At 34.4% G+C, this 12,974-nt stretch overlaps 2 protein-coding genes across 3 annotated transcripts; one reads left to right on the top strand and one right to left on the bottom strand.

The window, feature by feature from the left end:
* Positions 1-4,248: 4,248 nt before the first annotated feature.
* Positions 4,249-7,064, top strand: LOC108844901 (senescence-associated carboxylesterase 101). 2 transcript variants are annotated; one of them, XM_018618186.2, is made up of 3 exons: positions 4,249-4,402; positions 4,700-5,054; positions 5,454-7,064. In XM_018618186.2, the coding sequence occupies exons 1-3, from the start codon at positions 4,293-4,295 to the stop codon at positions 6,663-6,665; spliced, it is 1,677 nt and encodes a 558-aa protein (XP_018473688.2). In that variant the 5' UTR covers positions 4,249-4,292; the 3' UTR covers positions 6,666-7,064. The 2 variants fall into 2 exon arrangements, with proteins under 2 accessions (XP_018473688.2, XP_018473689.2); XM_018618187.2 differs by lacking the exon at positions 4,249-4,402 and adding an exon at positions 4,423-4,558.
* A 120-nt stretch (positions 7,065-7,184) lies between these two features.
* On the bottom strand, positions 7,185-11,650 carry LOC108847660 (alpha-mannosidase 2). Its single transcript, XM_018620968.2, has 4 exons — positions 10,973-11,650; positions 10,735-10,884; positions 10,608-10,640; positions 7,185-10,140 (listed from the first exon to the last, which is right to left on the bottom strand). Exons 1-4 carry the CDS (start codon positions 11,552-11,554, stop codon positions 7,396-7,398), a joined length of 3,510 nt encoding a protein of 1,169 aa, XP_018476470.2. The 5' UTR covers positions 11,555-11,650; the 3' UTR covers positions 7,185-7,395.
* Between the last annotated feature and the right edge of the window lie 1,324 nt (positions 11,651-12,974).

The raw sequence follows: 12,974 nt of genomic DNA, 5'->3' as shown, positions 1-12,974 counted from the left end.
TACATATTTTTTACTAATATTTATTCTCTCTCTAAATAGTAATACAAACCTTACATTCAATAAACCAAAAATCTATTTTATAATTATTTTCAATTATAACATTACCTTGTTCACTTTATTATATTATTTAATTGAAAAATATTTTTAATCAAAATTTTCACATGTTCCGTTCAATATAATTCGTCCAATAGTCAAAGCCTAATTATTTATAACACATATATGGACATTACAAGAGACTAAAAATTATTATAGATACAGTTATAGTTTTATATGAATATAAAATCATTATATAGATTTCTATAAATTGTTTTTATCATTATTTTATGTAGTATATAAATATAAAAAGAATTGATTAAACATTATTACACTTTCTATAATTTTGAAAATAAGCTTTCATATATTATTATTTGTAATATCATTAGGTTATTTGACAAGTGATAATAATTAGTTTTAGAGTTACTTTTTCATTTTAGACCTAATTAAAATAATCAAAATTATAAAAAAATTCATTCATTATATTATGTAGTTTATAGATATAAAAATTGATCAAATTTCATTATTTGTTTATATAATTTTAACAATTAGTAACTATAAATAATTATTTGTAATATGATTTAGATTATTTTGCAAGTGATATTAATTGATTAATAGATCTATTTTTTATTTTAAATCTAAACTAAAATAAATAAAATTAAAAATTATCAACCAAGTAAATTATAAAAAAATTCTTAAGACTTCACAAATAATCGACATCTAAACAAAAGTCAATTAAGTGATTCTCTTTAATATATAAGAGTATTTTTTTTATAAATGCTTTATAAACTCTCATAAATAATTAAAAGTTATGGTAAAATAATTTTGTAACCTATATTAGATAATTTTATAATATTTATTTTTTTATAAATGACTTATAAGACATATATGGACATTATAAGACAGTAATAACTATTATAATCCTTTACTAGATCTTGACCCGCCCAACCGGGCGGATATTTATTTTATGTTATTAGTTTTTTATTTATAAATGATATATTTGTAATATTTAAACATAAATTTAGATTGAAAATTAACATTTTTAGTTATAATAAAAATTAAAAGTTTAAAAATAATATAGAGATGGATCATATTTTTTTCCAATTCCAAAATCTTAGCATTCTTAATAACAAATAAAGCAATTTATAAATACATAAAATATATAAACATATTTGAAATTAAAATAAATTTGTTATAAAAAAATCTTACGTCATTGTTGTTTATTTCTATAGTTTGACCCGTGGCCGTATAAATATTTGCTTTCACTTCAATTTTTTTCTTTGTTCTAATGATAATATCTATATATATATATGTATTACATAATTGTTAGTATAGCATTTTAAAACAAATTTTTTATTTATTACTTTAAATAGTTATATTATGTGATTTTAATCGTCTATTATATCACAGTGTATCATATAAAAATCTAATATTTATAACTAATTGGACTTATATTATAAAAGTGTTATACTAACAATTTATAAATAAAATATTTTATATTTTATTTATATGATATATAAATTGATTTTGATGTGTGATTTTTATTTTATTATTTTTATTAATAAATATTGAAAATATAAAAATGTTAACAAAAATCTATAAAGGAATTTATTTTGGATAAGATTCATTCTATTAAAGAAATCTATTGTTTAAATTAGGAAAGACATTAAATACTTAAATCTATCATTTAAATAAGGAAAAAACAAAATTCTCTACTATCTTTGTTACCAAACAAATTTTTTTTTTTAAAGACTCCTATCCCTATTACCAAACAAAAGCTTAAAGTACTTCTACTTTAATAAGATACTAGATTTTGATCCGCGCTTCGAAAGCGCGGGTATTATTTTTCACTTTTATAAATATATTATTTGTTTGTAATTATTGAATTTATTTATTTTAATAAAAAAAATTATAATAAATTCGACACATAGAGTATCTCTGATAAACTATGTATTTCTCTAGTTTTGTTTTATTCGCTTTTCAATCAACATATTTATTTGGCTTGTTGTTAAAATAAATAATTATAGAGTTTGATCTCCGCACCTCCGAGGATGTATATTTTAAAAAATATGATGATATTTGTTTTTCATGTAATTATTAGGGTTTGACAAAATGAATCCGAAGAACAGAACTGATACCAATCCGTAAATATAGTACCAAACTTGAACATAAATTGATTAAATATTCGAATTATTCAAAATTTTGTTAGTTAGAGAACCGAATCGGATCCGAACCGAAGTATTCGTGTACCTGAATTTATCTAAAAATAGATTTATATACTTATATATTAATTTTTTTATATTTAATGTATATAAAACATCAAGAATGATACTTTTAAATTGGTTTAAAATACTTGAAAATATATATAGATAGTCAAAAACAAATATCTGAAATAGTTAAAGTATACTCAAATCACCAAAAATACTTAAAATAATTATTGATTTCGTATCCAAATTTTTAAATCAAACCAATTGATATGTTAAGCTTAGGTATTCTGACATATATTATTTAAATTTATAGGTAATATATTACTTTATTTATATATTTTGAGAAATTTTAAATATATAGTGATTTAAAACTTTAAAAATAATTTAAATAGGTTATCCAAACCCAAACCAAACCCGCAAAGATCCGAATCAAACTCAAACAAAAATTTAGAAACATCCTAATAGGACTGAAACTTTGACCTCGAAAACCCGAAACGCAAACCGATCAGAACCAAACCCGTATGGATGTCTGAAAACCCATCCTTAGTCATTATTATATATCGTATAACTTCATCATATAATTAATCGTATTTTATATGTACCATCATATAAGTTATCATATAATTAATAGTATTTAATATGTATCATCATATAAATAATTACATATATTATATTTTAAAAACTTAATATGAAATATAAAAACCATAATTTGAGTTGGTATTTCCAATTGGGCTTTGTATTGTATTTTTCTTATATATATTGAAAACATTCTTTTATAATGGACTTAATAACTTAAGCCCATTACTTTTTCTATTTAATACTACTATCTTTGTTTCCAAACAATTTTTTTTTTAAAAGACTACAATCAATGTTTCCAAACACAACCAATTTTTTTAATACTCTTATCCAAGTATCCAAACACACCGAAATTGTACTTCAGCTTTAATAAGATAGATATATACAAATATAATGTTTCATATACAAATATAAGATCAGATTTTGATAAATTGTGTTCTATTAATTATTTTATGTAGTATCTATATATAAACTGAATTAATCAAACATTGTTACACTTTCTATAATTTTGACAATCAATTACCATAAATTATTATTTGTAACATTTATCTATACTATTATTTGAGAAGTGATATTAATTAGTTTTAGACTTACTTTTTATTTTAGATCAAATTAAAATAATTAAAATCTCTCAACTAATCAAATTATAACATTTTTTATTAACTTCTCTCTATAATTGACACCTAAACAAAAGTCAATTAAGTGACTTTTAATGCTGAATTTATTAATTTTATATACTATTTTTTCTATTATTTGAAATGTGATTAGTTGTATAGGTGAAATATTTTTATTTAGAAAATATATAAAATTAAATATTTTTTTAGTTTTTGTTTACATATCTAACCATAACTAATATGAAACGGAAACATATGGGTAAATTCATTTACTACCAGTTAAGTTATGTTTTCCACTCGTCGACCTCATGTAAGTCTTGACGATCGCAGCGCTATCGAAACTCCCCACAGCGAATACACTCGTGTACAAAGCAAATCCCAGTGTTCTCATTCTAACCGGAACCTTGCGGTAGAAGAACTATTGCATTCGAACAACCGTGAATATGTCCAAGATTCCCAAAATAATATATTGAGGCAAGAGCCCAAATATGCTCAATGTTGGGCTTTGTTAGGGCCTATATATTTAGAAGATCAGACAGGAAGGTCTTGAAGATGAGAGATCCATCATCAAATGATTGAAATGTTTCAAAACTTAAAAGTAAACTCACTTATTACGGGTATTTATTGTTTACGCGAGTGATGACTGATGAGAGCTAGTGATACTGTATTGAAATGCAAATGTGTTTATTGTATTATACACTTGCGTCAACGTCAACTACAGATATCGTATCGAAAGCGTGTGTGGAACGAATCCTGTTTTTTCTTTACTTTTTCGCGGAAAAGTGAGAAAGTATTAATATTAAAAAAAAAAATTATTCGCGGAATAATTAGCTATTTATATAGGGTCTCGTCATTTTGAAAAATGAAAACTTTCATTTTCAACATCGTCTGTCTTCTTTCAATAATATCCAGCCATATCTTTGTAACTTTCTTCTCTACAGCTTTACCTCAAGCCATGGATTCTTTTTCACTGTAAGTATCACTGATACTCTTTTCGCTTTCCTTATTTTAATTACTCATTGCTCAACCCAAGGCTTGATCATGAGTATCTATAGAACTTTAACCAATTACGGATCAGACGCTAACATAACATAATAAGCAGATCTTAAGTAATCTAAATATGATAAGGTAATTACTTACATTTTGGTGGCAAGACTAATGTTTATCCAGAGCTCAATATTTCCTTTTAAAACATATATGTTGTTTTCTTGAAATCTTGTTATTTAGACAGTTAACTAAATTCTCAACTTCTTTTTTTTTCATTCATAGAAAATATTTAGAGCCTGGAAAGCTTATGTTGAACTCCGGTCTCTTACAAAAGTCATGGCGTAGAATCTCTGAGGCATATGAATCAACCAATCGTAATCAAGCTCCAGGTCTAGTATTCAAGACTTACCAAGAAGCGAGGTACACAATTGTGGTTTTCGTCGCACAGCCGATTCACACAAACTATCCTTTAGATTCTGTTCTCACTCCTCTTTCTGGGACACCAGATCAGAATCCATTTCATTTTCTATGCCTTGAGAAGATCCCCCTTGAGAATATCCCCTCATTCTCCCTTCACACACCTGCTTATCAGCTTTTTGACTCTGCCAAAAACGATCTTATTCACCTCAAATCAGAGGTAATTTTCGATCCAATTCTACTCTCTTTTGACTCATTTATTAGCAAGTCAACCAACTTTATATGAAAACCAGTTTGCAAAGAAAAAGACCGATTCAAATTCTTGAAAGTAAAGCTATGTTTAAAAGTCATATATATATATATTGAAGACATGGTGTGTATTTTGTGCACTATCTCTTTTGTAGTGCTAAAATCCGATTAAAAAGTGAGATCCATGAAGTATAGGAAGCTCAAACCGGAAATAACCAGAAATATCATAAATCCTATCCTGTTTAGATAATTTCTATTTTTAGTTAGAGACATATTTAAATCTTGTCTATACATCTCTATGTAATTCATTAATGCACAACACAATAACATAATTATACTCCAATTCTACATCATATTTGTTTTTCTGCAGTTGCTAAAGTCCGAGAAACATGTGATCATAACCGGAGCTGTGTTAGGAGGATCGGTCGCTTCTCTCTTTACACTATGGCTTCTAGAGACAATCGACCCAAAACTAAGACGTCCCTTGTGCATCACATTTGGCTCGCCTTTAATTGGAGACGCTAAGCTGCAACAGATTCTTGAGAACTCCTTGAGGAACTCATGTTTCCTTCACGTGGCTGACGCTGCACAGCCACTCATAACCCAAGGTTTCAAGCCTTTTGGAACGTTCTTGATTTGTTTGGGCTCCCAGTACATTTGTATCGACGACCCTGAGACGGTCACTGAGTTACTAAGCGGCGTTAATAATGGGGATGTACTACTAGGCTGGAGAGACTACGGCCAAGTTCTTGGTCGTCTGGCTCAACCGTCAGCGGTGGATCCAAGATTGATGATTGATGATGGCGTTATCAACCGAATGGCGGAACGTGCTGAGAAAAAGAAGCTGCGTTATGATCCGCTTACGAAGCTAAACCACATGAAAATAGAAATGATGTATTTAGAGTGGTACAAAAAGAAAAGCGAGATGGGTTACTACGACCGGTTCAAGACAATGATGAAGTCTCCTAATTCAACGGTGGATATGGTTTTTCAGAGGCGCAAAAAGGAGCTAAACGAGTACTGGAGATCATTGGTTGCAGAAGTGGAGAAGATGCCTCAGAGCGAAAAGTCACTTCTCAAGACCAGGTCTCTCTTCGCGGGGAACAACTACAGACGGATAGTCGAGCCGCTCGACATTGCTGAGTATTACCTCAGTGGTAAGAGAGAGTATCGGACCACTGGAAGGTCTCGCCACTACGAAATGCTCGAGAAATGGTTTGAGGCGGAGAAGATTAAACAAAAGATTAAACCGGTGAGATGGGAAGGGAGAGACTTGAGTGATCTTTTGATGTTTGATTCTTGTTTCTGGGCTGAAGTTGAGGAAGCTATACTTCTAAACAATGATCTGAGCACACAATTGGTGGGGAGAGAGGTGTTGTTTGAAAAGCTCATGAGGTTTGAAGAATACGTGTGGAAGATGATAGAAAAGCGTGAGGTTTCGCCAGAGATATTCTTGGAGGAAAGCAGTTTCATGAAGTGGTGGAGAGAGTACAAGGAGATCAAAGGCTTACATGCTCCACCTACCTACTTCACCGAGTTTATGAACTCTAGGAGATATCAGAGTTATGGTAAAGCCTGCTGATGATGAATGTTGTACTGAGAGTCTGTTACGTATGAGGAAAGGCACCCACCAATCCTTTATCATTACAAGAGAAGAGGACGTAAGGAGGGAAGGGGCTTGAAGGAAGATTAAGTCCAAGCCCATGAAGGAGACTAAATAAGACTACTTGGCGGGCAAGGAGTCTAGTAGAAGTAGTTGCTATTGTGTCAATAAGACAAAGGGGACTGGCGCACATAGAGTGTTGGATCAGGAGCCTGTGTGACGAGAAGGAATATCTCCTTTATATGTCAAGTGAGTGTGTCTAGGAGGCGATATCAAATTATTGGTCATCATGTTCATGTCATGTTAGAGAGAGAGTTGAGGCTTTTCTTTCTATTGTCACCGTTCTTGAAGATCAATACAATCAGAGTTTTCTTTTAACACTTTCTTACAACTTTTGGGTAGCCAAACGTAACAGAGTCATGGTCAGTAAACTAATCAGTTACACTGCATGTGTAAGTTGATGATTTGATTGTATCCATCTATTTATTTCCAAGAAAATAGAAGTAATTTAAAGGAAAATTAGGTAACTAAGGTCTTACAGTAGTTTTACATGGACAGCTCTCCGGCTTCTACTCTCTCTTTCGACAGTTAACGTTTCCCGACCAGCTTTTTTAGCAATGAAGCTGATTCTGAGCTCAATCACTTAGTCAATGATCTTGTGGGGCCGTACCAGCCAAATAATCAAGGATCAATGTTGACTGTGAACTTTTTACTTGCGAGGTCGTAGCTCAAGCTTGTAAGCTCGTATTTCCATGGGAGAGATCGAGACATTTCCATCTCGAGGCGGCTCTTGATCATCGTACCCTAGAATCTCCATGTCTTCTTGCAAAAGGTTCAATGAAGTTGGTTTCACCTTTGTAGCTGCAAGATCTTTGAACATGTCGGAGAAGTTCACTGGTTCATCAGCCACGCTTGTGCAGTTTGCTCTTCTTCCTTTATGGCAATGCGCTTTGTCAAAAGCTCGACGGTTTAAGATAAGAGCGAACCTTGGTTTGTCATCTTCCAATGGCTGAGAGTATTTCGATGGACGTGGAACCTTGAAATTCACAATGTGGAGGTCACACGGTAATGGTTTGGCTAAAGGAGCAAATGAACCGTACTGCGGAACACGCACGGATATGTCTTGCGGTTTCTTGGCAATGAATGTGTTTATGGGATAGTTCAAGTGCGCACCTACGAGGTGAGAGAGAAGGGAAGGGTTCATCGGGTTAACGTTAGAAACAGAGTCCGCCAGAGAAATGTTGGAGTCCACAAGAAGGTGGAATACAACGGTCATTGCTCGGTTATCCATCACTCCTTGCCCGAGACCACGTCCATCATCACGGACCAACCGTCTGTCCAGCATAATCTCCAACCAACCATCTTCAAGGCTTGCAACGCCAAGAGATTGGCGAGAGTGTACAGAGAATCTCTGACCGCTGGATCCTTGGATGAATGCGAGAGATGGCATTGGGTAGTAGTTTCCTTGAAGAGGTATTTTCTCATAAGTTTCCCTCCTGCTCATTTGGAAACCGTTGAGATCAGAGTAGAAGACCTTTTTGTTGTCGATACCGGTCTTGTACCTGACAATAAGTTCCTGGTCATTGAAGTCTTCTCCGAGAAGCTCAACATGATACTCCATCTCAACCACTAGATCCTGAAGCGTGTTACCTCCAGTGTATACCCGGGTGCTGTGCGAGATGGGGGATTTCTCCCAACTGGTTTTAGGGTATGAGAAGACTTCTTGGACTAGTAGTCCCTCTGAGGTGATTAGATTTCCACCGGATTGAACAATGGGTTGAGCTTCACCGCTTGGTTTGAACAGGTAAGCTCCACTACCTGGACTAAAGTACATACTAATCTCTTCTCTTACTACAGTCTCTTGTCCATTGCTCTGGACTATCTTCTGGAGTAAGCCGTTCTTAACACCAAACACAAGAGTCTGATGTTCGTTTCGTATCTCAGTCACTTCGCTGTCAAGTTTTGAGCAGGAATATGGAGAGGGACAAGGAAATGGGTCGAACTCTGAAGCGTATTTGAGTTTAGACACTTTAGCTTTCTCGCACTCCACATTCCCGTTAGCAATGTAATACGTTCTCAGACCAAGAGCTGGGATGGAAGCTTTCCAGTAAAGTCGATGTCTGCCGGTGAACAGTTTGGTTTTGTCATGCTGCACTTCAGGAGAAATCTGGCTAGGGACACAAGTCCAGTTCGAGTCGAGAACCGAGATTTCAGCACGGTTGACAACTACAGTCACTACCTCCTCTCTCGTCTGTTCCGATGGATTGAATAGTATAACTGTGTGTAAATGTCCTTCACGTGCAGCAATTGGCTTGTGAACCGGCTGAGCATCATACTTTGATCTCACTTGCTCTGCCTCGAAGAGTGATGGGGATTGATCAGATTTTTCTTTCTCGTGGCGGATCCCAAGGAGGATTTCGATTGCTTTAGACATAAAGATCTGAAGGTCTTGAAGTGAAGTATGCATCCGGGAGCCGTAATCTTGTACCACATGATCCTTAGCAGTTCCAGTTACCCCATCATGATGCTGGAAAAGAGCTAGGTTCCTTCTTGCAGCAGTTAACTTATAAGCAAAACTTGTAGGAAATTTCTCACATTGCACTCGATGGCAATAACCTAGCAGAAACGACATCATGATCTCAGCTCCACGGAGGGTATGCTCAAGCACGCGATCAACAGCTTTGAAGAAAGGCCTTGAAACATAATAGCCACTCCAATAGTCTTGTTGCCTATCTGCATATGTAAAGAAGTCACCTGACAGAGAAGGGAAACCAACAACCTGACCAGAGCCAACCTCACCAGGAAGAGAATAATTTACTCTATCAGCTTCTTCTCTTAGTGCTGTGAAATAATCATCCAGAGTGCCAAACTTTGCCTCTGCGTTTAGACTAGGATTAGAGTTGATGTGATCGAACAACATCTGGTAGTTACGGAACTGAGCCTCGGCTTCATCCATGCTGATGAACCGAAAATCATCTCCCAGAGGTATAAGAAGAGTATTGGTTCGATAGAGGGTAGACTTTTTCCTGTATTGATCCAGAAGCTTTGATGCCCTCTCTTGCACATTGTCTTGTGTAGTCTCCACTGGGTGCTTTCCCCATGGACAAAGTTCATATTTGAATCCACGCTTCCGCGCAAAATCAAACTGACAGCAAACTGCAGGCTCTGGCCCACAAGTGTGTGGGATATCGTATGAATAGAAAGGCATCATATGAACAAAAATATCTGTTGTCTCCATAGCATCCCAACTCTGACGCCAAATGTATTCCAGATTCTTGTGCAGGGCAAGCTCTTTCTTGAGCTCGTAATGAGTCCTCTGAATAAGCATGTTCTCGAAACCCATACGCCTGAGGAGATAAGCCATGGTTGATGAATAGCCAAAGGGATCTATGGCCCATGAGTTCTTAGGGATAACCCCAATTGTGTCGTTCAGCCACATATTACCCTCAGCGATCTGCAGAAGAAGCAGTCAAGAACAAAATCAGATACAAAAGCAGAGCCGCGGGTATAATAAGAAAATGTACTTTACACAAAGAAAAGCCTGTACTACTAACACTCTTGGGAGATACTTTACCCAAACAGGAGAAAAAAAATACATGATACAAACACAATGCTAAACTTAGCATTATCTCTACTAGATGTTGTTTACACATAACCAACATCACATGCTCTTTATTTACACATAACCAAAAACAGAATTTTCAGCTCAAACGAGGTATTAGGTAATGTCAAACCATAGCCAACCAGATGTGGCTAGAAGAAACATAAAATGAATTAGAACAGAATAGGAAACATAAAATAAGAAATACAGTAACCACTGTCATCAACTCAACATAATCTTTGTTTCAGTAAAAGTCAAAATTTCTAGAAAAACAAACAAGTGCACAAAATTGGAAAGTAAAGAGTAGCAGGATGATATACCTGTTCAATTATAGCAAAGTAATGTGAATTAGCCTGCACACAACATCAAAAAAAAAAAAGATACTTAGCTCATCTCAACACAATTCTTTTTTTTTTAAATCAAAGCATGTCAGAGAGAGAAACACACCTCATCATTCATCACCCAACCACCTCCAACGATCTCTAACTGCCCGTTCTTGATCAAGCTACTCAAAGCTTCCTGCTTACTAGGCGATGCATCTCTCCACCATCTCTCCAGATACGACATCTCCTCCCATATAAACCTCCTCCTAGAATCCTAATACCAAAAAAATAAAAAAATGTGACACACTAAAATTAAAAAAAAAAAATTCAAATGCAATTTTAAAAGTTTAGTGACACGTCACCTTAGATAAAGTCTCAACGATGGTGTCGAGAATATGCCTCGACTGCAACTGATAATACTCTTCCACCGTCAGCTTCCACCCAGGATCGTTATGCGAGTGAGGCACCACGAAGATCTTCAGCTTCTCTTTCTCCCACTCATCTCCCTTGTACGTCACTTGCCACCCTTGCTTCCACGGACCTCCGTCTTCGTCCTTGAACTCGATCCTATCGTACAGATCCTTCGTGGTGATGTCCACGACGGCGCCGCCGGAGAGCGAACCGTTCGCGTGCCTCCGGTTGGTAATAATACTCTTCCGCGGCTTTGCGAATCGGTTGGATCTGGAAAAGGAGGAGGAGATCGGTTTTGGGACGCCGAAGTGGGAGAGCGTGAGGAGAAGGAAGAGGAGGGAGATGACGAGAGCGATGAGGAGGAAGGAGTTGGCGAAGAGGAAGTTGATGAGAGCTGTTCGTTTTCGCTGTTTTCGATTGATCGGTAGTTTGGATTTGGATGAAGAGGTTGTTGGGAGAAGGGATTGGCCCCAGCCGCTTCCGCTTCCGCTTCCGGGGGGACTACGGCGGGTGTTGCCGCCGATGAACGGCATGTCTCTCCTCTTCCTCCTCGGAAATTCCAAAGTGTTTTTTTCTTAGTCTAGCTAACGAAACTACGTCGTTTTACATATGATCCGTTTAATTTCTTTCGGCTCTGAGTTTTATATAACTGAATGATCCACGCTGGACTTTTCTTTGGGTTTTTCTGTAAATTCGAGTAGTCGTCAGTGGTAGTATTGTCTTTTGAGTAAGAGCCAGATTCCGGTCAACTTTACTATAATTATGGACCCGACCGGCCATGTCGCGATAGTATAATTTGAAAAGTCCCCGCCAAATAAACTCACAAGTCACAACAAAGCTGATATCCTAACTCCAAACACACCTTTTGTTTCTTGGACTGTACGATGTTGATCTGATCGGGCTCGATGATGCCCCCCTGGGACTAGAATCTTAGATATCTAGTTGAGGTAAAAGCAGTATTTTGAAACTCTGATCCAGTGATCCAAAATAAATATGGTTCGGATTTTGTGAAATTTAAAAATCTAATAAAACTCGTAAAAGTTCAGAATCCGGTACCGGTCGAATTACTGGTTGAACTAATATATTATTTTTACTTATGTTTAGTTTTTAATTATGTTTTATATATACTTAAATTTTTTAGTTAATTAGAGAATGCTTTTTCCAAAAAAATATTCCAAAAATGATGAAGCGACAAATTAGAAAAATCTTGGTAAATTTTAAAATTTTGATTAAACTTTCTGTTTTTTTTATCATAAATAATACCAGTTACGCTATTTTATTTTCCATTTTTAGATTTTGACCAAGATTTTATTACGCCATCCGAAGAAAATGGTGTGAAAGATGGTAGAGAAAACTAAAATTAATTGATGTGATTTGGTGTTAGTTTTTGTATGGATAATTTATTACAATGATGTTTTACATTTGGTTTATTATAGATTTGAAGTTTAGTTATACTATTCACATTAGATAAAATATTTATAAATTTTAAGTTTTGATATCTTTTTGTTAGATATCATATAACTCTTAACTTTTTACAAGTTCTTTAAAATAGTTTAAACTATGTCAATTTTTTTAAAAAATATAAAAACTAAAATTAAATATTTTCTAAATGTTTTTAAACATAAAATATATACATATTCAAACTATATTTTATGTTTTATAACAGCCGGGGGGACTACGGCGGGTGTTGCCACCGACGAAGGGCATGTCTCCTCCTCGAAAATTCAAAAGTGTTTTCCTACTCTAGCTAACAAAACTACGTCGTTTCGACCTGATCCATTTTAGTATCTTTCGGCTCTGAATTTTATAGAAGTGGCACAAATTAATAAATAATGCATCATTTAATTAATTGATGTCAAATAACTTAATAAAACACCACCTTTTGTAATTGATGCTAAATTATATATATTTGTATCATTTAAGAAAAAAATTAAAATAGAATCATCTAATTTT

This window comes from Raphanus sativus, chromosome 3 (genome assembly GCF_000801105.2).
Source record: "Raphanus sativus cultivar WK10039 chromosome 3, ASM80110v3, whole genome shotgun sequence".
Classification (NCBI taxonomy): Eukaryota; Viridiplantae; Streptophyta; class Magnoliopsida; order Brassicales; family Brassicaceae; genus Raphanus; species Raphanus sativus.
This window is presented reverse-complemented; position numbering and strand designations above follow the sequence as displayed.